Source organism: Phodopus roborovskii, unplaced genomic scaffold (assembly GCF_943737965.1).
Source record: "Phodopus roborovskii unplaced genomic scaffold, PHOROB, whole genome shotgun sequence".
Classification (NCBI taxonomy): Eukaryota; Metazoa; Chordata; class Mammalia; order Rodentia; family Cricetidae; genus Phodopus; species Phodopus roborovskii.
The window spans coordinates 53376587-53401278 of record NW_026126517.1 but is presented as its reverse complement, the minus strand read 5'-3'; the positions used below and the strand labels follow the sequence as shown (position 1 = coordinate 53401278).

Genomic DNA, 24692 nt, shown 5'->3' with positions numbered 1-24692 from the left:
AAGCCATTGAGAAGGAGAAAGGGAAGGAGAGGTGGGTTCCATTGTCTTCCCGAGTCCATTTGTTTTCTGCTCTTCATAAATAGGATGAGGTCACAAATCTAGAAAACATATATTAAAAAAAATAAAACTAAAAAATAGCATTAAATACTTCTTTGGTAAAATGTTCAACTCCACACCTCCCCAGCTCCACACCTCCCCAGCTCTTCTGTCTTCTTTCTGTTCCTTCAATTTGGGCTTCCAAATAGGCATAGATGAAATGCTAAGTTGGCATGTGTTAGCCATGGTAAGACTCCTGCAGACGGCTCTTCTGAGGCGCTGAATTTCCGGAGCTTGGACAGGGGTATCAGAGAGCATTTGGCTCTGCAACACAAGAGTCTCTTTTTTTCTTTTTCTTTTTTCCTCTTTGGGGCTGGGGTGGGGTGGGATTTGAGGCAGGGTCCTGGAACTCACTAGGTAGACTAAGCTGGCCTCGAACTCACAGAGATCCAACTTCTTCTGCCTCCTGACTGCTGGGGTTAAAGGTGTATGCCATCATGCCTGGCACAAATGAGTTTCTAGTCCTTACTTGGGGCAAACACATTAGCACTGATGAGGTGAAAAGACAGCTAGAATGAAAACAAAAGCCTTGTCTACTGTTTATCACGATTCCAACACTTCTCTGAGGCTTTGAAACCCATTTTCTATGGGTATTCTTCCAGCTCTTCAACAATTCACGATTCACGAATCATCTTAACGGACAGAGGTTTAGAAACATGTCATTGTTGAAGTGATCCAAGCCCGCGCATGCCACCTCTTCATCAAAATCCCACTTGCTGTTCCTGCTGGGCAGTGAGTATTGCTGCTGAGGGTGGGAGCCATAGGTGAGCAGAAAGGGGTCCTGCTGAGGTGAGTGGTACGTGAGGGAAGGCACATAGCTGTTGAAATCCATAGGTACTTTCTCTTCATAAGGTTCACCTCCTGGATTGGACCACAGTGGATGACAGCCAGTTTGGGCTGCAGCTGCTTCCAGTGGAATCTGTTGGGGGAAGTGCTCCAAAGAGTTCTGGGAGGGGAAGAAGTCACAGGGCCAGCTGGACACAGGCAGAGGATAGGTGGGATAGCAGGTGTCGTCATTAGGATTTCTCCCTAAGGAAGCACTTTTATTCCAGGCTTGCAGATCGTCATAATCTGTATAGACCCCAGGGACAGGAGGCTGAAACTGGTCTTCACTGCTGTAGATCCGACTGCTGGAGAATTTGCATTTTTCGTAGAGCACAGTGGGGTCCAAGGTGGAAGTTGGGTCTTCTAGCTCAGTGGTTCCCCCCAAATCATAGCTCTTGGGGAAGGATAGGCAATCATTCAGGGAGTTCTGCTGGGAGGCGTTAGCTATTAAAGGTGTGCTGTAACTGCTGGGCAGTTGGACGCCTTCCTGGAATGACCAAGTTAAAGGTAAACTTCCCTGACTCTGTATTTCACCTGGAAGAGCCTGGAAAGGGAAATGAACACTCACGTTAATAAGTTAAGCAAATCCTTATGCAGGTTCCCCAGGGGGAAAAAAGTTAAGCAAATTCACATGGCTACCCCAAGTACCCCTGAGTTATTCTGCAAATATCCTTTGATAAGATTGCCTTCATTCCTTGCATACTTCAACCATAGGCTCAGCTTCTCCACAGCTGCTAGGAACCTGTGAGGAGAGGCTGATTCCTATTCCAGTTTATAACTTTCTAATCTGTGAAGAGCTCAATATACTTTGTGGACACACTGGATGTTTAATATGCTTCATGCTCAGATATCAGATATCTAACTGCCTTTTTGCAACATGTATAGGATGTTATCTAAACAACACGCACACACACACACACATACACACACACACACACACACACTAGACCTGGTACAATTCTCAGGGCTATCCCTCATCCCATGTTTGCCTCTTTCTTTTCCTTCTCCTGCATCTGGATTAGTCCAGTTCTTAGTGTGAGAGACCACGGTAGTGTTGGATTTATTTTTCTCCTTTAGAGACTGTTCCTTGAATTCACAGAAACTACACAGAATAGAACATAAACTGGCCGGCTATATTATCCCTGAGTTAACCATAGGAGAAGAAGCTTCGAGGTAGCTCTTACATTATTCTTTATGTAAGCTCTCCCCTCATAAGAGGATAGTCTGAGGAGAGGAGAGAAAGAGTCTGTCCAAGTAAAGTAGCTGAGATGAATAACAAGGACCAGCCATGTGGATTTGGGAGCTTAGGGCCCGTGTAACAGGCTAAGTTACAATTCCTTCTAGATAAGGTATACTTAGAGCTTTCCAAGAAGGAATTAGCTCTATATCACACAGACAAACTCATGAGACCCTTGGAGAGGTGTTCATCTACACAAAGTCTCTGCATTTCCCTCTTACCACTGGAGTGACCATTATTTCCAGAAACTTTCTTTTGTTTGTTTAAACAGAGTCTCACTATATTGCCCAGGCTGGACTCAAACTCTGGATCCTGACTGCTGCTGTATGTCAGTGTCCCAAGAGCTGGGATCACACTACAGACCACCCAGTTTAACAATTGATTATTTAGGTCAACAGTTCGCAACCTGTGGGTTGTCCCTCCCCGGGGGTCACATATCAAATATCTTACATCTCAGATATATGCATTTTGGTTCATAAGAGTAGCAAAAATTAGAGTTCTGATGTAGCAATGAAAATAATTTTATGGTTGGGAGTCACCACAACATGAGGAACTGTATTAAAGGGTCACAGCATTTGGAAGGTTGAGAAGTACTGATTTAGATGCAACTGCTCAGACACATTCAGGATGGGATGGCCATAGACCATCTGATTATTTAGACAAGCTAAGAAAACAATCTGTTCTAGGAATGTATGGAAGCTTAAAAACAAAAATTCTAAAAGCATAAGGCCAGTAGCATTTTGTGAAGACTATTTTGATTAATTTTGAGTTTATTGGAACTAAATTGTAGAGTTGCCAAATAAAAGTTAAATACTGATTCAAGCTCCTTTTAGAACTTATAACGAGTCTGTGATCATACTGAATATTTGCAGTCCTGTTTTAAATATGGTAAAAAAAAAATTAAGAGTAAAACCCCAGATTCAATTTGCCCAGTGGATGCTGGCTTATAGATAGTCAAGACAGATGAATGTTTGATTTCATTGGTCTGTAAAGGACCGGGGCCACCTAACAGGCCCACTGCAAGAGTGGTCTTGAAGCACCTGTGAGCAGCGTGGGGCAGCTGACCTTTGTTTCTGGGCTCCCCTTCATCCGCAAGGAGCCAGAGGCCGATGCCATGTGCACTTTCTTCATGGCTCTTCTTGCCTCTGCTTCAAGCTTGGTTTCTGGCTTGGGATGGTCATGTTCTCCTTTCGACTAAAGAGAGGCAAAGTAGTAAAATATGAAACAAAACTTAGTAACTGGACTGCACTTCCCAGGATGTAGCTTCTGTCCCCTGTCCTGTCCTCTCCTGTGACCTGGCTTAGCAAGGCCACCTGCTGCGATGGAACTCTCCCCAAGCCTACTTGTGCTCCTGCCAGCCTCCGGGTCCTGTGAGACCTCACTCTTCCTTATGTGGTATCTGTCTCCCATCATGCACCCGCTGTGTGTGCCAGCCATGCTCATCTTCTCCCACTTAATCTTTGGCACAAGGCTTACAGATATACCATTATTATCACTCCTGTTGACAGAATAAGAAACTAAGGAGGCCTGGAGAAAAAAAATGTCATCTGGATAGCCTGTCTTAGTTAGTGGACCCCGGGATTTCCACAGCCAAGTTGGGAGCCCAGCGTGAAACATTCAGCCCTAGAGCGAGCTGGCATTAACTGGCTGTTAGCTGGAGTTCAGCCGTCCTGGGAACAGCTATGTCTCAGCTTGCCGAATGCTCCAGAGTAGGGCCATGTCTTCGGGAGAGCTGGTTCGTCACTCTTCCACGGATGGTCTGACCCCAGAGCCTACTCTTTACCTGTGTACATCCAGGCCCCACTAGTGTTTCTTCCAAAACTTGAAGAAAGGCGGGGTTTTACTGAGGAATCAGGTTGTTGCTGTGTACAGAGCTAGTGCTGAGTCAGCCCTGGCACTCAGGCTGCCAGCCAAGCTGAATGTTGTCTGCTCTAGTCTAGGGATGCTCAGCTAGGCATCATCTGTCCCCAGGAGTGGAGGCACATGGCCTTCCTGGGTTTCCAGTGCTCTATCTCTGGTGAAGTAGGGCATTGGGCGTTTGCTCTCCCAGAGACTGGCACAGTCCCATATACCCCTACACCCCGACCACGGATAAAATTCCTCCATAGAAAACACGATAGACACCTGCCACATGAAAGAGAAGGCGAGTGAATAACTCAAACCCAACCTGGAAAAATATGAAGCGTCCATCGTGCCTCCAGAAGTTGGTGACCGGAAAGCCCCCGTGGCCTCGGCAGGGAATAAGCTTCAGGGGACCATTGCAGTTGGGACAGCATTTCCCTGTAGAGGAATCCAGGAAAGAGCTGACTGAAGGGAGTCTGGGCTGCTCTGCTGGCTTTCGGCTTGGTTCCACGGTGGTGGAGAAGAACCCCACCCCCATCCCTGTCCCGCACAGTCTCGGGCTCTTCCCTCCACTGACTCTTACCCGTGACCAGCACTCTGTCTACCAATGGCCACCTGGGCTCACACATGGCTACTGTCAGCAGCTAGCTGCCTGACGTGTGGGATTATTTTACAGGTCAAAGCACTCTGCAGAGCAAAAGTTCCCCCTATACTAAGTACTCTATATAGGAAAGTATGTTATGGTTAGTAACTCAGATTGAAGGAGCAAAGCCACATGAGGGAGAAAGGGAACACTTGAACTATACAAATGACTGAGAGGAAGATTTAAAAACACATCACTATGAAGGAGCATGAGGTGACTGGAGGTGTAAAGTGGATTGGGCACAGGAAAACTGGGGGCACCTATTTCACAATCCCATGAGCATTTTATATATATATATATATACATATATATATATATATATATAGAGAGAGAGAGAGAGAGAGAGAGAGAGAGAGACAGAGACAGAGACAGAGATAACATCAAATATCTCCTCAGGTCATTTTGGCACAAACCTAAACAGACCAAGTTGAGCTTATCAATTTAGTCTTATTGTCCTGAAGACTATGCTCACTGGGATCTCCCCAGCACCCGGATGCCAGGCAGGAAGTCTGTGAACTAATTTCTCCTGAACTTTCCATGAGTCAATCTCTCTCTATAGTAATGGGGGCATTCATGAGGGAGGGAGGGGCTCTGCACATGGGAGGGCTTGTAGGCAGAGATTGTGGTGGGGGCTGGAGGGAATAGGTGTCTCCCTCTGAGAGTTCTTGTCAGATTGCCTTGACTATCACCTAATGCAGTGGGAGGGTTGGCTGCAGCATGTCCCCCCTGGCTGGAGCATCCGAGCAGGCTCCCGGCCTCCTTGCTGCAGCCCCCAAGCGTCACTCACTCTGCTGCTTCTGCCTGGCTTTGTCACAGATGGCCGGTCTCAGGTAGATCTTGCGGCCTTCCTCGGTGGAGCAGTCCCTGCCACACACCACCACCCCCAGGCATGACTTCTTGAGGATGCGGGAGTTGTGGTTGTTGGTGTTGCGCATGGCCCAGCTGCTCAAGTGGCGCTGTGCGTTCCTGTCCTCTGAGCTGTAGATGTGTTTCACGTAGGAGTCAGGCCACTCCTGGAACCAGTCAGTCTTTTTCACGTTCTGAGAGAAACAAAGGTTCCGTTACAATTTCATCCAGAAACCCACCCGTCCGTCTGCCTCAGTGGAATTAATAGATGTAAAAGATATCTGGGCCACGGGGGCAGAACTAAAGGCCTTTGGTAGACTTTAACTGAATTTAATCCTGGTGCTGGGATCTGTGAGCACAAATAGGGTATCTCAACCTTCCTAATGCTGCCACCTTTAATACAGTTCCTCACATTGTGGTGACCCCAACCATAAAATTATTTTTGTAGCTACTTCCTAACTATACTTTTGCTACTGTCATGAACATAATGTAAATAAATATACATGTTTTCTGATAGTGTTAGGGAACCTCTGTGAACAGGTCATTCGATTCCTAGAGGGGTCATGACCCACAGGTTAAGAACTATTGGAGGCAAAAATAGTGGTAAAGTGTCTGCTGTGTCTATCAAGCATTTGGTCTCTTGAAGCAAGATGAGAAAGAATTTAGCCCTTCTGGAGTCTTCTGTTTCTCCAGCTCTTGGTAACAACAGTAATGGCCATTTCTCAGCAAGAAGTTTTGAGGGTGACCTAATCTCACCATGCTCTTTCATAACAACCGTGGAAAGCACAGTGTCTTATACCATACTGGTTACCATACTGCAAATCATAAAGTCACCAGAGATGAGCAATGCAGAACTCTGGTTCAAAGAGGTCTGGAAACCCACTACTCCCTCCACCGACAGTTTCCCTGTTTTTCTCTACCCCTCAGACATGCAGAGGACTCAGGATGAGCTGGTGTGCTCACCCTGAGCTACCCTAATTCCCTGCATGGGAACATCTGACTGGACTCTGCTGTGCAAGGTCAGAGCTGTGGTTCAGCAGGTCTCGACTTCCAGTTCAGCAAGAGATACAGCTCCAGATACAGCAACATGTGGGGGCAGCTTCTCCGGTGCTGACAAAGTAATTGTGGCAGCAGATGTCATGTTACAGTTTGAACCATGATAAAATCACATTAGAAAGGACCTTAGAGCACACACAAGCCACTTTGTTTTCTGTTCTGTTGCTGCTTGTGTAAAACAGGAATGATGAGACTCTCCTACTTCCTGAGTTCTGAGGATTAAATGGTATGCATGCAAAACATTTGTCACAGCATCTAGCAAGCTGTAATTAAACAATGTTGCTGGGTATGGCTCATTTCCCCAGGCCCTACAAAGGCGATTGATGCAGCAATGGCAGATCCTGCCTAGCACTTAGAATGAGAATCACCCTAGCATGACTCTATGCCCATCACCGTGATTCAGAGACCTGACACAAAAATAAGAACAGTTTTCATTTAGATGATTCTCAAAGTCATGGAAAACCCAGAAAGAGAAATCAAGGTACCAACCCTTTGCTTTCCCAAAAAGAATATACAATACAGACTATAAATTAGCAAAACCAAGAAAAGTCTGGAGTGAGATGGAGACAAGCACCAGTGCCAGGATGTGTGAGCATCCTCCCCCGCCCCAACCTGGGTTACCGCAAGACCTGTGCTGCTGGAGGCACCCAAGATCTAGCAGGCAGCTGCAGCACCCCCTATTGGAAAGCACAGCCAAGGGAGATTTGCCTGACTGCCTACTGTTTCTTGGGGACTGTGGCCTTGATGTGGTTCAGTGTCCACATGAGAAGCCGCCTGACACCTCAACACCCGTAGTCTCTTGCTTTTTCCTGCTGACTGAAATGGAAACCATTGCTTTCCAGCTTCCCATCACAGAAAAGCCTAGCCGAATATTTTAGTTCACTTTTAAAAGGTTTGTTTTACTTTTTGATTTTATGTGTTTGTGTGGAGAGAGGTGTGTGCATGTGAGTGCAGATTCCAAGTGAACTGAACTCCTGTCCTCTGCAAGAGCAGTAAGCACTCTTAACCTCTGAGCCGCCACTCCAGCACCAAGAAGTTTACTCTTGAAATAATTAAAATGCAGATTAAAAACACTAAAATATACATTTACCTTTAATCATTTTAACTATAAAGAACTGGTGGATTTGATATGTATTATTCTAATAGGACACAAGGGTATCAAGATAAAGACAGACAACGGGGTCAGACATATAGAAGAAAACAGGGATTTCTATGCCAGTGTCACACCCACTCCCTCCAGACACGGTCAGAACTACAAATCCCATAAGCCCGAAGTGAAAAGTATCCACCAGAGCCCCTCAGATGTTCTGACCGAACACTTCTTGTGTGTGGAGGAGAAAGTGGGGACTCTCAACACCTTCAAAGTTACTTCTTCCCAAATGTCACCCCATGACATCCTAGTTTTCTAGTTCCCTTAATAAGGCAGTAGTGTATGAAGTGAAGAAACTATTGGAAGAAAATGTGAACACATGAAGCTCCTCTCTTGTCCATTGTTTATTTATTCTGTCATTTGCCTGGACTTTTGGTGGAATCTTTGGCAACTTTTTATATTAAAATTGGGATGATGGTGGATCCCGATGTCCAAGAACGGAAGGAGCAGGGGAGGGCATTTCTGAAAATCCATGTAATTTGCCACCAGGAATATAAAGTTTTAAAACCAAGACCAGTGGTTCTTGACCTTGCTAGCAATTCCCAGAAAAAAAAAAAAAAAAAAAGCTCCCTTCTTTTTAGAACCTTTGTTAATTTAATTTCTAACTTTTCATAAAACACTTTCTTCTTTTTAAACACTCTGTTTACTTTAATTTCTAACTTTTCATGAGTAACTCTTTGTTTTTGCTCTTGGTTAAGAAGTTTATAATTGAAAGGGAATATCTTTTAGCTTCCCCAACATGTCAGCTCTAACAAACTTACATTTCAGCATTTCTTGGGTAGCATCATTAGGAATTTAATTGACATTTCTAGGACTTCTCCATACTTTTGTTACAAAGAAATTTAATCCTGTAATTTACTCAGTGCTTTTTAGCTATATGAGAACACAAGAACACTCTTTATATGACCTTCATTTTAATTTAATTTAATCATTTGAAGTTTTAATAGGCTAGCATAAAAATTATATATTACTATTATATAAAATGAACAAAATAAAATTCTTAAATAAGGTATCAAAATGTTTACATTAAGCCAGGCAGTGATGGCCCAAGCCTTTAATTCCAGCAGTACTGGGGAGGCAGAGGCAGTGGATCTCTGTAAGTTTGAGGCCAGCCTGGTCTACAGAGTAAGTTCCAGGACAGCCAGGGCTACACAGAGAAACCCTGTTTCAAAAAACAAAACAAAACAAAACAAAAATTCTAATTAAGCAAGATGAGGTTGTTTTTGCCTGTATTTCTAGTGGCTGGAAAGCTGAGGTCTGAGGATTGTTTCTAGGCTAAGGCTAGCCTGGGTTATATGGAGAGATCATCTCAAAAAACAAAAAGAAAGTTAAAAAAAAAAAAAGCAAGGCCAAAATTTTACATCATGTTATTACATTCTTAGTACAGTCTTCTCTTGTATAAAGCAATTGTCTTCCAACATAAATAGCTTAATACTTATTAACCCCTTACCTTAAGTATCTCCAGTATCAAACACACCAAAAAAAAAAAAAAAAAAAAAAAAAAAAAAAAAGTAAACAAGGACTCGTCTAATTATTATGTAGCCAAGGCTAGTCTTATGCTAGGATCACAAGAATACAACATTATACTCATACCCAGCTTTTCAGACACTTTAAGAGAATCAGGTGAAAGAATAATTATGCTACTTAATAAAAACGAAACAAAAATATGTCAGGTGTAGAGGCACACAGCCTTAATCCTAGCACCCAGGAGGCAGAGGTAGGCAGATCCCTATGAGTTCAAGGCCATCCTGGTCTATATAGCAAGTTCCAGGCCAACCAAGGTTACATAGTGAAACCCTGTAACAACAACACCAACACCAACAAAACAAAAACAAAAACAAAAACAAAAAAAAAAAAAAAAAAAAAGAAAGAAAGAAAGTAAATATACTGCCATTTGGACCCTACAGATAAGTTTTTGGAGGGAATCTGCCTCTTCTGGGCTAGCTAAGATGGATGGAATTCTAAATGTCACAAAGAGTCAAAAAATGTCTTTGCATCAGGAATTGCTAGTAATTCTGCTACTTCCCACTGAAGAATGAAGTTCCACATTGCTAGTTCCTCCAGCATTCTTGCTTTCTTTCGTTTCCAACTCCTCTTTCTTCTCCCTCTCCTTTCCCACTCCCACCACTCAAGCAAAGGATATGTGATGGGTGAGAGTTTGTCATCATAGATGCAGGAATGTTCCCACCACCATCACACCAGAAGCTCTGGTGGTAGAACCCCAGACCTAATGACAAGGGCTCAGATAATCACGGGTGGAGCTGTCTCAGGAGAGCTTGAAATACTTGGGGTCAAGTAGCAGGTGGAAAGAAATGGTGAAGTTATAGATGTCAGAATGAGAAACAACATAACCTCGGTGTGAAGGCCAATAGTAATTGATGAAGAATCCAGAATCAGGTTTGCCTATTACCTCTCCAGCCCTCAGCATGTCTGAGTGCTTGTGATCATATGCAGGCACCTGAATCTACAGAGTTCAGACAGCCATGATTAGGGCTCATCCTCTGTGGAGGCAGAAGAAATTTTACTGACTAAAATCTTGATCCAGCCATGAGCTAATTGGAGCTATAGCTCCTTTACTTTCAACTCCACAGTTTAAAAGAATGTTTTCTCTATTGAGAAAATGAAATGGACTCAAGGCTTGGAACTGGGTGGACAGTACAGCTCAGTGACAGTGTACTTAACTAGTGTGCATGGAGCCCTGTAGAGGCCTACAGTACTACAAATCAAAACGAAATTAGCTAGGCACCGTGATCTTGAATTTGTGGCCACACTGAGCTACATAATGGATTCAAGTACAGCCTTGGCTACACAATGAGATCTAGCCTCAAAACAACAAACAAACAACAGTAAAAACAACCATGTTGGAATTGTGTGAGTAGATGTTTTAGTGTTGTTTTGGCCATGGGTTTGACCTGACAACTGCCCAGTGTTCTGGAATAAAATGATTGAGGTGTCTGTGATGTTAATGGAACAACCCTTCTTCGGCGTAGGAAAGCCAGTGCCTGAGAGAATGGTGAGTTGTCTGTTCCCTGGGAAATGAATACTGTTTAGTACAAAAGGGCATTATGGAGTGTCTCCTCAATATTCAGCAAAAAAAAAAAAAAAAAAAAAAAAAGTTACAATTTTGTTTCTCAACTGTCATAGAATGTATGATGAGTTTAAGATTCTCTGGGACCACATAATCCATCTCTGAGTGAAAGTAAGATGAGACCAATACCAGACATTTGCTGCTTGGATCATGCAAACTCTACAGTGACTAATTTTGCAGGTGCAAATGTAATTAAGGGGAATAGAACAGGAAAGTGCAAACAGTCTAGTGCACTAGCCTAGAATAAGACTTCCATCCATGACAGTGTAGTCAGGTGCCTGTGCTTCGGGCTGACACCATAGGGGATGTATTAGGGGATATGGAAACCTGGACACGTGGGCTCACAACGGTAACCTCACCACTCAGGGGGCAGAAGTCACCAGTTCCAGGCTAGACTGGTCTACGATATGACCTCCAGACCGGCGAGGCATAGCTATACAGTTCCATTTAGCTGGAAGGCTGAGGCGGGAGAACTTCTATGAGTTCAAGGCCAGCCTAAGCTACATAGTGAATTCTAGCCCATTCCAGAGTAAGACCATGTCTTTAAAAAAAAAAAAAAAAAAAACTAATAGAGCTAGAGAGATGGTTCAGTGATTAAGAACTCTTGTTGCTCTTCCAGAGGAACTGGGTTCAATTCCCAACACCTGCATGGCAGCTCACTACTGACTGGAACTCCAGTTCCAGAGTATCTGTAGCCCCCTTTTGGCCTCCGAGGGCATCAGGCATTCACATAGTACACAGACATACACACAGGTAAAACACTCATACACATTAAAAGAAAGAAAGAAAGGGGGGAGGAAGAAAGAGAAAAAGCTAAATAAACATAAACAAATGAATGAAACCATCCAGCAGGCCCAGGCTGACAATTCTAGAATCCTTGGCTATCAGAATCAATAAATAGGAACAGAAGAGACCACTGCATGCTGTAGCAGAATTTTCAGAGGAGGAAAAGGAATTTGAGGAAAGGCAAATAATTCTCAGAAGCCCTACAAGTAGAAAGAGGCACAGCTGGGACTCAAGTCCAGGGCTGGTATCTCTAGGTCCTCAGTTTCTCATTAGGTACCCTCTGCCTTCAGGTTGCTCTGAAACACACAACCCCCATTGACCTGTAGATACGACTCCAGAGTTGGAATAAACCCAGATCTGCATAGGGTTGTATCTGCTTAGACCATACTAAAGGATGTTTGCATTTTTAATTATTGCCCCAAGTTTTACAGTTTTTCTATAAGCAAGCTTTCACCTGTTCAATAACTGCAAAGGGTCTATTTCCAGAGCAAGGGTGGACGACTTTGCCGTGGATGTCCCTGCGTGGGGGCACAAAGAGTCAGGAAGGCTTTGGAGTTTGAAAATTCATGCTTGAATAAGAGCTTCTGGGCCCTGAGTTTCCTTCCGGGGAAGCTGTTCTTTCTCTTCCATTTATGGATTTTGTGGCCAGGAAAATTGCATGTTTTTTTTTTGTTTGTTTATTTGCTTTGTTTTTTTATTTGTTTGTTTGTTTTTTCCTTTCTTTTTAAGTCCAGTCTCAGACTTGTGGTGATTCCCCTACTTCTTCCTCCTGTGTGGCGGGGTTATAGGCATGCACCAGCACACCAGGGAAAAATGCATGTCAGTACACACGTTGCCCTGCCCGCCAGTTTCAAGTCCTTCCATAGCTGCTGACCTCAGCTCTAGATATTATCTTCAGCTCATATTTTGGGGTTGCAAGCATGAAATTAAAAATGGGGAGAAATATGGGCCATTGAGCCCACAGCAATTAAAATAGACTCTAAAGCCTCCCTCAAACAGCCACAGCAATTAAGAACAAATAGACACTCCTGCCAAAAGGGGGAGAAGGGTGTTTGCCTGGCTTAGCCACGGCTAATTTGCCCCCTTGAGTGAATGAATAGGTATATTTTCTGTCTTCCAGCTTTCTCAACGCCCTCCAAAGGAGACCTCAGGGGGAAATTAAGAAAAGACAAAGAAGCAAAAGGAAATGTCCATTAGAGTGAGAACCAGAAGGGTTCTGAGCTGAGATTGGAGTCCCCAAGCCCTCTGCCCAGCTTGCTCCCCAGGATCAGACAGACATTTGGTACTAGAGAACTCCGGGCTTAGTGTGCAGTCACCTTTTCAAACACTGACCAGACAAAGTATCTTTAAACACCAGGAAGAGAGGACAAGATAGTCAAGGATGATAAACTGGAAAACTTGGTTTTAATTAATGCTTTCCATAGAATTAGAGTTCAAAGGTCAGTTGCTAGTTGGGCCTGTGACCCCAGCATTTGGAAAGCAGAAACAAGAGGGCTGTGAGTTTGGGGCAAGTGTGAGCTCCTTTGGGGATTTAAGGCTAATTTAGGCTGCTGAGTAAGACCTAGTCTCTCTCTCTCTCTCTCTCTCTCTCTCTAGGTCTTTGTCTTTCTTTCATAACACACACACACACACACACACACACACACACACACCAGCATTTGCCATAGAGGAGGCCAGACATAGTATGAAAAGCAAAGCACTCCTGGGCAGAGCAGTAGCCACCCAGTGAGCCCACGGGTGGGGTTTTCTTCAGTCCCTCAAGAGTAGCTGTGTTGCCCAGGGCACCACTGTTCAGATAGTCCAGCTTCAGGTTAACTGTTAAAAGTACTATGGCAAAGAAGGTGCTATGGGGTTTTATGTGTTACGAGGAGTCAGTCCACTAGCAAGTGCTGCGAACTGTGTGCTAACCCAAGCGAGCCAGCTTTGAATGGGAGGAAGCAGCCGTTTCTTTGTCGCTATCCCTGGGGTATCTGGAAAATAAAGAGGTGCCCAGATCTTAGGCCGTACATCTCCCCTTGAAACACCTCAGTTGGCTGTATGGTTGAAACTCTGAAGTAGTTAACCCAGCTATGACCTCATAGGTTCCCTTCTAGAAGCCGGTAGGTTAATTGTCAGACTGCAGAGCTACATGCTGGGGGCAGTCCTGCAGGCACATACCTGTGGCAGTTTCATGTCGTTAATGTCCCAGCTCAGTATCTCTTTATCTTCAGGATCAAAGTCGTCCGGTTCCATGGTAAGGTCGGGTCACCACAGGCTTCCCTCTACTCAGCTTCTCAGAGGTTTGCGAGAACACTCTCACTCTCCAGCCGGTGTCTGGACGCACAATCAGCTCCGGGGCTTGGTTTCCAAAGCTAAGAAAATAAGCGATAGCAACACTGATGATTTAAGAGATTAAAAGCTTTGAAGTCAGATATGGTGGCTCATACCCCAGAGTCTGAGGCAAGAAGACAGCCATGAGTTCAGGGCCAGCCTGAGTGAGACTGTCAAAAGAGGGTGGCGGTGGCTTGACAGGTGAAGGTGTTTGCTACCAATCCCAGAAGATCTTATCTCAGTCCCTGGAACCCACGTGGCAGAAGGAGAAAACCAACTCCCAAGAGTTGTACTCTGATCTCTGTACAAGTGCACATGCACTAATAAATATTAATAAAATAAAAAAGCAAAGTAAAACAATACCAAAAAAAAAAAAATCCATTTATCACCCGCCCGCCAGAAATAGCAATGCCATTGACGTTTTTTTGCAAGTACCAACTGCTCATGAAAAACAAGCCGCAGAAGTCACCAGGCTTGCTACGGAAGACTTGCCTGGGTTCCGAGACACTGGTCACAGCTTGTACCTTCAGGTTTGACCCTCCTTCCTCACCTCATAGCTAAGCACCTGGTTCTGAGAGCATTTGGAGCCATTATTGCCTGGCGCCAATGGATCAAACCTATTTCTACCCAAATTATGTAAATTTACCTAAAGATACGAAGTGAACCTAGGATTTATCCCATAGCAATTTGGATTAACGAATATGTTCATGGATAAATCCCTGTCCTGCTCCTCACCTTTCCAAGATCAGCTACAGCCCTGTGGTAACAGGCCCCAAGAAACATGAAGTCCCTTCCCCCTCTCGAATGCCGGCATTCAAGACTAAATACTTGAGAGGGTTTCTGTCCTGCTTGCTTTTGTTTCTGTGATGAAGGTTGACACCTAGGCCTTGTGTTGCACCGCTGAGCCCCAGCCACGGTTCATAGCCCAAACTTCTGAGTATATTTCTACGTTTAGGAAGTAATCATTGAACTGCTGAATAAAAATCGTTGGCACCTTAATTGAGACAGCTTCAGTGACAAAATCCAGAAGATGTAAACATTAAGTCGCAGTTACAACTGTAACTCTGCTAGACCAAAGTTGGTCATAGCTAATTAGAACAGATATGATCCACAGCACACTTTACACAAAACAGAACAGAAAAAAAAAATACAAATAAATAAAAAACCTTTGGAAAACAAGATCAATATTATGAAAACCTACAAATGCTGCACTAGATACTTGCTTTTAAATTAAGAGAAGGGGAATAGAATTTTTACTCTAAAGGTTTACAGTAATTTTTAACACCCTTCTCTAACTGGGTGGTGGTGGCTCATGCCTTTAATCCCAGCACTGGGGAGGCAGAGGCAGGAAGATTTCTGAGTTCGGGGCCAGCCTGATCTATAAGAGTGAGAGAGTTACAGGACAGGCTCCAAAGAGAAACCCTGTCATGAAAGAACAAAACAAAACAAACACATTAAGAAAAAAAGCACCCTTCCCCATACACTTTTACAGAGTCAGTATTAATATAGTATTTCCCTAAAAAATTAAGAACAAAACACAGAAAAAACTGCTTTATCCCTTCAATAAGTAAACTCAGTCTTTCCCCAGGATTAAATTTTTTTTAAAAAATCTAAATTTTTAAAGATTTCCTTTTTTTTTTTTTTTTTTTTTCAGTGTCATGACCAAAGCATGTTCAGCTTTCATCATTTTTACAGACCCAGGACTAGAACAAATGAAGCCCGTGGCTATGAGTCACTTACACTTTCCACCCTCAGCGCTCCTGAGTCCTTCCTTCAGGGTTCTTGTCCAGGTGTCACACCAGTTCAGCTCTGGTTCAGGTCCTGCAGGCTCTGGTCATTTCTGAGAGGACGCAGTTCCCTAATCCAGGTCAGGGTACACTATGCTAATGACTCTGGCAACCGTCCAATCAAAATCAAGATTCTTTCAGCCAGGGGCAGGTGGGAGCAGCCCATCTCTTCTCAGGGTGCCAGCCATGTGACGAATATTCTATGGCGTGCTTCTGAACTTTCCCCTCCTTTATTTAAGAGGATGTCTAACTAAAGGAGATGGTAGTGAGGAGGGGGAAAGCCCTGGGAAAATGTACAGATTTCTTTTTTTCTGGTATTTTTACAGGTCAAGTCCAAGAGCAGCCAATTCACAGTTACTGTACTTTCCCACCATTTGTCCTGTCTGAGAGAGAGAAGGCAGACACAGAGATGCTCCGTGGTGGAGACAACTGGTGATGGCAGAAATCGCTGGAATAGTTTTTGGTCAGCTAACAGTCCCTAAATCAGAAACAATGAACACTGTCCAACCACCCTAATTCTTCCTTGCAATGAATTCAATTCTTCCTCAAGATGTCCTCACTAGAGACACCCTCTGGGCACCAGGTCTGCTCAGCTCCTCCCCTGTGTCTCTGGGTCGTCTTCAGGGCTCTGGAAACACAAAGAAGAATCGTGGAAGACATCAAGAAGTTCTGTGTAGCTCAGGGTGCTGGTGCAGGGCTGTAACAGAGAGTGTCTCTGTGAGTTCAAGGCCAGCCTGGGCTAGACAGCAGGCCTCTCTCTTTAAAGAATCTTTTCCCACTGCCATGTCTGAACCTGATCCATCTTTCAGGACTTCTAACATGCCCTTCCAATTGGTGCCTTCCAACACTGTTCTAAAACACGACGTGGCTTCTCATTTCTTCCAGAACTCCTAACTAGATCACTTAGCACTAACATTTTTATTTCAAAATAAAGTCAACACTTTTTTTTTTTTTTGGTCATTGTTGCTAATTTATATTGCAAACTTCCAGGATTTCACGCTACCATATTCTGGTCATGTCTTCCCAAACTCTTGCTTTTTTTTGGTTTTTTTTTTTTTTTTTTGTTTTTGTTTTTGTTTTCTCTGTATTTACCAGATGTCGATGCTTTCCTGATTCTAATCCTGTTTGAGGTGTGGCCTCTCCTTGTCAGCAGGGATCTATCCTGGCATCCTCTGCTCCAAGCTGAGGTTGTCTTTTCCTTTTCTTCACAGGAAGCCCTGCTGGGTCCCAGGGGCAGCGCCACAGCCATCCCTGTCCCAAGCTCCAGTCCTACTGGTGACATCAGAGTGAGCTCTCTATCCTAAGGATGAGATTTCAACTTTCAAATCCTGACCTCTGTTTACTGGCTCTGTTCATTCTTTTTTTTTTTTTTTTTTTTTTTTTTTTTGTTCGTTTTTTGAGACAGGGTGTGCCTCATATGGAACAGACTGGTCTCAAACTTACTATGTAGCAGAAATTTTCTGTAAACTTGGTGGGAAACTACAGTAACTGTGAATTGGCAGCTCCTGGACTTGACCTATAAAACTACCAGAAAACAAGGAGCTTCCGATGGGGCCACGGACCTTAAATCCCAGCACTCAGGAGGTAGAGGCAGTTGGATCTCTGTGAGTTTGAGGCCAGCCTGGTCTCACAGAGCGAGTTCCAGGACAGGCCCCAAAGCTACAGAGAAACGTGATTGGAAAAAACAAAACAAACAAACAAAATAAACAAACTCCTGGCTCCCCTTGCCTCCTTCATCTCCCAACTGTTAGCATTACAGGGAGCAGCATGCACAGTGTGTTAATGTGACTGATAGCAACAGTAACCATAGTAACTTCCCTTGACTGAGCTCTCGCAATGAATCAGATGCCATGCTGAGCATTTCCCTAAATTGCACTTGGTACAGCATCTCTACCAGCCCCCTACTATGCCTCCTTCGAAGGCATGGCCACCATGCTCGGCTAGGTACTACTCTTACATGTCTTACTCACAAAGAAGAAAATCAAGCCTCAGAGAAACAAAACTGCACAGCCAAGTATCCTGGGGCAGAACTGCGGGGGACTCTGATAGGCCAGGCATCCTGCGATCTTTGTTTCAGCCTTTGTGCAGGCAGAAGTCTCTGTGTCCCTTTCCCATTTCTGTCCCCTCCCTGGACACGGGACCCGCCTTAAGCCATGTGGCTGGAAGCCCACTTGTGGAGTAGTTGACTTAAACCATTGACGTTTCCTTCCTCTCACTGACCCTGCCAGTCTATTGGGAGTTTTCTGCTTTTTTCCCTGGGTGTAATAATAATGCTTTAGGCATTTAGGTGGGATAACTTTAGTTTGCGTGGGACTGTCTTGTGCATGGAATCTTAGACATTACATCCCAGCAGCATCCCACTCTTGGCGACTGTCATAACCCATGTGTCAGCCATGTTCTCAACAGTCAGCTAAGGAAAGGGAGAGAGCCATATTATGCTGCCTCACTTTGTTTCAGGACCTCTTTGCCACTCTCGGTATTGATGGCTCTGCCTAGCTATGGCTTCTGGTTTCTACTTAGTGTGTGGACTTCTTCCTGAGTCTAATTCTCTACTTTTGACATCCTTGGTCTCTTTATTGAGAAGGCTTATCAACACTCATTGTGTGTTAGGTATCATACCCAACGTTTAGCCCTTACAACTGCCTCAGTTAATAGATAATCAAGCTATATTAGTTGGAATTATAAAGAAGATATTTAAAGTAAGGCCCAAGAAGGATCAGAGGGTTAATTTTTATAAGATCATTTTAAGTAGCCATTTTTTTTTTAAAATCCCAAAGCACCAGTCAAAGGAGAAGGGTGATGTTAAAAAATATTTCCTTGTCTATGGAACAAAACTGCCTGTCATTCAGGTTCCTTCTGGGACCAGCATTCCCTTGCCTTCTTACCTTACCATCTTTTAGAAACCTGCCTCCCCCCTGAGGCTATCTGTTAGAACTCTTTGTCCCTTCTGGCATGGAACCCAGCCTGACCAAGCTTTTCCCTGGAATTTTCCAAATTAGAGATGGAGAAGGTAAGTCTTTCATCTCAGATGCCAAATGGAAGGTTGACCTCAGACCTTGTGATGAGCATCTCTGCCACGCAGCAGAATCTAAGACGACAGAGCCAGTCAGAAGAGAGGGGTGGCTAGGAGGGGAACAGAGAGCCTGGACCCAGCCTGAGGCCAGCCAAGTCCTCAAGCATGCCACAGGTGACACAATAAATGTCTTGCATACTTTTAATCCTTAGATCTAGGTTTTTCAACATACACCTGAAAGAGATCTATCTATAAACACACCCCCAGCTCCTAGTCCAGGAGCCTGGAGCTCACCCTTGCTTCTAAACAAACCATACTCCTTTGTCATTGCAAGTCTAAAAGTGAGGCTGGAAGAGGTTTTCTAAGGTCCCTTAATATTAGGAAAGGCTTTATGAAGTCTCACTCAAACTCAATGTGAAGGACCACACTGCCAGCCCCATAGATGCTCAGCTTCTGCTGGTCCAGAAAGAATCGAGGGATGGCCCAAAGATCCATCTTCTGCAATGTGCAAAACTTCCCTCCAGTAAAATTGTAAAATAAAAGAGAGAGAAAAAAAAACCCAAAACCAAAACACCACAGGCATGGTGCCACACACCTGAAATCCCAGTACTCTGGGAGATGGAAGCAGGAGGATCAGAAGTTCAGGGTTACCCTTGACTTCATGTCAAGTTTGAGGCTAGCCTAGACTATGTGAAATTCTGTCTCAAAACAAACAAGCAAACCAAAAACGGTAAAGGCTCAAAAGTAATTAGTTATAACTGAAAACCCTATCTACAAATTGACAATTTGTATCACTCACCAATAGACTGAATGTTTTTTTAGTTGGCTCTGAAATGTCTTTAAATTATATTCTAATACAACAAAAAAGCCAGGTTGTCTTATAACAGTCTGTCTGAAAAGCTATCCAAGTACTTGGGGGATTTATCCTGTCCGGGAATTCTTAGAGGCAAGAATTGACGCCAATCATCCTTTAAAAGTTAACCTTCAAATACTGTTCTGCAGTTTTCTTTGGTTGGAAGTATTTGAACTCAGTAGTACTGCCAGGTAAGGATTGTCTTCAGTGCATTTTGGAAAGCAACTGTCTTTAGTTTATGCAACGTATCTAGCAAGAATTATGCAATGCAAGAGGACACACCCTTCTCTTTCAAACTTCATGTTTGGGCTCTTCACCATCCCTCAATCCACTCTAGCAAAATGGAAGGGAAATCCCTACAGGGATTTACTTCTCTTAAAAGAAAGCCCAGGACCTATGAGAATGCTCAGTGAGTAAAGTGCTTGCTGCCAACTCTGACAGCCCAAGTTCAAACCCCAAAACATGGTGGAATTGACTCCCCCAAGTTATTCTCTGGCCTGTACTCATGATTGTGACATACACACACAGGCATGGACACACATGGACACACACACACACACACACACACACTTATATATAAACATTTTTCAAAAGAGAAACTGATAATTTTTTTCAGGTTAAAAATAGTTGAACTTGCTGAAGATTAAAAACAAACAAAACAAAAAACCCCAAAACCTCTATTCTTCAACTCTTCACCATTTGCAGCGTTGAGAGCATAATTTGTGGTTATTTATTTGTGGGTAGTTGAATACAATTGACCAGCTAAAATTTTTGTTTGTTTGTTTGTTTTTTGAGACTGTCTCTCTGTGTAGTCCTGGTTGCCCTGGAACTCCCTCTATAAAGCAGGCTGGCCTGGAACTCACAGAGATCCATCTACCTGCCTCTGCCTTGTAAGTGCTGAAATTAAAGGTGTATATCATCTGCCTGGGCAGTCAGCTAAAATTATCAGGTCCATGTACTTCCTAAGTTAAAAAGCAAAACAAAACAGAAAATAGTTGTGTTAGTGAACTAACTTTCAGGCAAAGAAGATACTACCCTGAATATTGTTTGTAAAAGATGGCCCATCCCTTAGGAACCAAGGGGAGAGGTGACTGCCCTGTGCTCTGAGCACATTGCTGGCTTCATCTGAGATGGTCTCATTTCACTTGCTGTACCAATTTTGACATAACTCTAGGAATACAAACTCAGGACAAGGAGGGGATGAGAGGACAGGAGAGAGAGGGAACTGGGATTGGTATGGAAAATAAGACTGCTTTTAACTTAAATTTAAAAAGTTTAAAATAAGTAAACTTAGGACAAATGCAACTGCAAGAGTAGGCCTAGACTAGGAATGAGACCCTGGGGCCATCCGTGTGATATTGCAAGCTCTGTCACAAAGACAAAATGAAACAAAGCAAAATAGGCCAGCAGATTTTTTTTTCTGATATGGGAACTGCTGTTAGAGCTCCACGTAAACAGAAGAGCTTTGATGTTCTCAGAGTAAAAACGGGTGATGAATCCAAAGCATTTGCAAGCCATGTCCGTGAAGGACAGTGCAGTTCAGGGCCATCAAGCACATTCTTGAGGGGAGGTGGCCATTGCTGCCATCCCTCTCCAGGACTCTTCTAAGGAGAACAGAAGGGAAAGGAATGAGGCTGTTTCACTGGGCATGGTAGTTTATACCTGAAATCTCAGTCCTTGGATGGGAAGACGATTGGCGTTTGAGCCCAACTTGGCCAGAAAAGTTCCTAAGCCAACTGCTATGCAAGATTATGTCTCAAAAAAAAAAAAAAAAAAAAAAAAAAAAAAAAATCGGTTCAGCTCAGCAGGTAAAGTGCTTGCTGCAAAAGCCCTAAGTTGGATCCTCAGAACCCACACATGATAGAGGAAAAACAGACTCCGTAAAGGTTCCCATGACACACATACACACACACACACACACACACACACACACACACTATATGAGAGCACGTGTGTGTGTGTGTGTGTATGTGTACAAAAACACACAGTAAATAAATAATTTAAAATCCATACAAAATCTCTGTGTTCAAAGTTCCAAGCCAGCAGGGCTACCTAAAAAGACTATGGGGTAGGGGTGAGGGGGTCTTTTATTGTTTCATATGTGGGTAAGATCTTGCCTATGAGCAAGACCTTGGGGCATCTGAGATTGATTCCCCCGCCACTTCCTTAGTCCAACAGCCCTCACTCTTCCTCAATGCACACGCTATCTAGCAAGACCCACGGGAGAGACAGTATGGTGGATAACTGGCCACTGAATTGTTTCTTTGTGCTTTGCATTGCTTTTTAAGATAGTTTCTTTCTACGGACCCCTGGCTAGCTTGAAGCTAGTTGTATATATCTGACTGGTTTCAGAATTAGTGCAAACCTCCTGTCTCTGACTCCCCTCTCGTGTTAGGACTACAGGTATGGACCACTATGTAGCCAGTATCAACAAAGGAAGCTAGAGTAGAAGAAAACAGTGGGTGCTGTTATGAATCAGAACACTCGCTGACTAGCACGCCAGAATATTGGCTAAAGAAAATAGAGCCAGGAGTAGCTAGAGGAAAGCTGAGATCTGTAAGTGGGTCCAATGGCCAGTAAATCGACTTTGAATCCTCATGCCTCCTCCAGTAAATTCACTGCCGGCAGAACCCAGGCAGCTGCTGTTCCTTGTCGATGGATTGCTGACGATTTCTTCTTTTTACGTTTACTTATGTTTTTAAAGGGGTGTGTGACCTTTGTAACTTCATGTTTCTTTTATGTCAGAGGGTCTCAACCCCTGACTTTAAAGTAGCCAACCACCATTAGAAAACCCAGATACTTACATTTCAGTGCAGAACAGTAGGAAAATTACAGTTATGAAATAGCAACAAAAGTAAGCTTATGGTTGGTTGGGGGTCTCCACAACATGGGGAACTGTATTAAAGGGTTGCACGCAGCACTAGGAAGGCTGAGAACCTCTGTTTTAGGTGAATATGAAATAACCACCTACTTTTTTTCTTTTTTCATTTTCCAGACAGGGTTTTCCCCTAGCTTTGAAGCCTATTCTAGCACTCGCTCTTTTGACCAGGCTGGCCTCAAACTCACAGAGATCCTCCTGCCTCTGCTTCTAGAGCACTGGGATTAAAGGCGTGTGTCACCAAAGCTCAGCTCCACCTACTTTTTATAGGTACTTTTTCCCCTGCAATTTTGAAACTTTTTTGTCTATAGGGCCAGTTTATTATCTAAATTTCATTAATTTCTCAAGAGCTTTGCGTATATGGTTATATATGATAACATTTACTATATCAGAAGATGGAAGTTAACTTTTTTCCTTCTTTGAGACAGGGTCTCACTTAGTAGCCTCGGTTGGCTTACAACTCCCTGTGTAGACCAGGTTACCCTCAAACTCACAAAGATCTCCTGCCTCTGCCTCCCAAATGTAGACTGCTATGCCCACCTGCAATAAACATTAAAAAAAGTCTGTAATCTAAATTAACAGCAGTACTCATTACATCTGACAAAAATCCCATGGGAGGGGAGGGCAACTATAGCTCCAAAACAAAAATAAACAAAAAGAGTAGTATTTTTGAACATTTTCACAAATGTCTTTTGAAACTGACCCATCAGAAAGCAACGTGGTGCCTCACATGGACTTTTGCTTTGAGTATGCTATAAATATCAATCATTACATTTCTAGTCTCTGAGGCCTCGTTGCCTCACAAGACTTGCAGTGAAGAAAACAAAAACTTGGGCAGCATTGCCTCTTTATGCTATAGAAACTTGGTACCACTCCCGGGCAAGTCTCACTGAACCCTCATAAAGACATTCAGAGGTAGGTAAAGAAGGACCTGAGCCCCGGAGGGCCAGCCTGAAAGATCACATGCTCAGATCCCTGTCTACACCTGCCAGACTTTGATTCCAGATAACGTCAGAGCCACTGCAGAAGCTTTTCATCGCACACCTTAATCCAGATAAACAGCTGTCTGGAACACTCCAAAGAGTTTTTGTCCAATGATTAGGATAGCTAACATTCTACCTCTAGGATGTGGTAGAGAAATGGAGATCCCAAGAAATCCAAAAGGAGTCATGATATATACACATGATATACAGACATGACCCATAGAGCTCGTGTGTCATGAGCTAGGAGGCAGGGAGCAGTTTGTGTTCTACTTTCCTACTTGTGACTGACAAAGCTTTTTATTTCTACAACTTCGGGGTCCAGGATTGCCTCATCTGCAGCAAAGGATGCTATCTGAACTACCTTAGGCATGAAGTGAACCCAATGATTGCCTAAGATGCTGGCTATTGGGAGGCTTGTCATTTGCCAAAACTCCCCATCATCCAGAAAGCCAGGAACATGACTGAGCCCAGAGGACTCTTTTTGCCTCTGTTCTGCTTTTGTGCTGGGATCGGGCCTGGAGACTGCTAGACCAAGGCTCTCTCCAGCTCCGTCCTCTGCCTGGGCTCTCCTTTTGAAAGTGTGGAGCTCACAGTGCAGCCATGTTTCCTGCCTAGTTTTTGTCGGAAGCTGTCATAGCCATCAATCTTCTAACTGCTTCCATTTTGTCAACGTCAATCACTTCAGACATGAAGTCAGCTGACATGTGGGACCACAGAAATCCACAGGGAATATGCATTGTCCGCTTACTAACATGAAGCCCATATGGAAAACTGGGAAAGTAAGCACCCCAGCTGCTCATTTGCATGTTATTTACCTGTTTTTGGTCTGTTTTGTTGTTGTTTTAGTTTGGCTGTTATTGTTTTTTGAGAGGCAAGGAGGTCTCCTGTAGACTGAGCTGGCCTCAAATTCTTGTCCTGGTCCTTCTGCTACCATCTCTCAAGTGCTGGGATCACAGGTCTGTATCACAGCTGTGTCACTTACCCTTCCTTTTTCTTCCTTCCTTCCCTCCCTCCCTTCCTTCTTTTCTTCCTTCCATCCTCTCTCTCTCTGTCTCAATTGTGGTAAAATACATACAACATGCCAGATGTGGTGGCAATACCTATAATCCCAGAACTTGGGAGGCTGAGGCAGGAGGACTGCCATGAGTTCCAGGCCTGCTTAGGCTACAGAGTGAGATCTTGTCTCAAAAAAAAATATTAAAAGTTAAAAGAAACCAAATGTAAGGGCTTCAGGGGTCAAGAGCATTTGCTGCTAAGTATGGGGTCCAGAGTTCTGATCCCAGCACTCACATAACACAC

General features: G+C 43.8%; 1 protein-coding gene across 1 annotated transcript; it reads right to left on the bottom strand.

Moving 5' to 3' along the window:
* Positions 1 to 442: 442 nt before the first annotated feature.
* Gcm1 (glial cells missing transcription factor 1) lies at positions 443 to 15817 on the bottom strand. Its single transcript, XM_051197997.1, has 6 exons — positions 15620 to 15817; positions 13727 to 13920; positions 5431 to 5683; positions 4326 to 4438; positions 3224 to 3352; positions 443 to 1465 (listed from the first exon to the last, which is right to left on the bottom strand). The coding sequence occupies exons 2-6, from the start codon at positions 13799 to 13801 to the stop codon at positions 725 to 727; spliced, it is 1311 nt and encodes a 436-aa protein (XP_051053954.1). The 5' UTR covers positions 13802 to 13920; positions 15620 to 15817; the 3' UTR covers positions 443 to 724.
* Positions 15818 to 24692: the final 8875 nt, after the last annotated feature.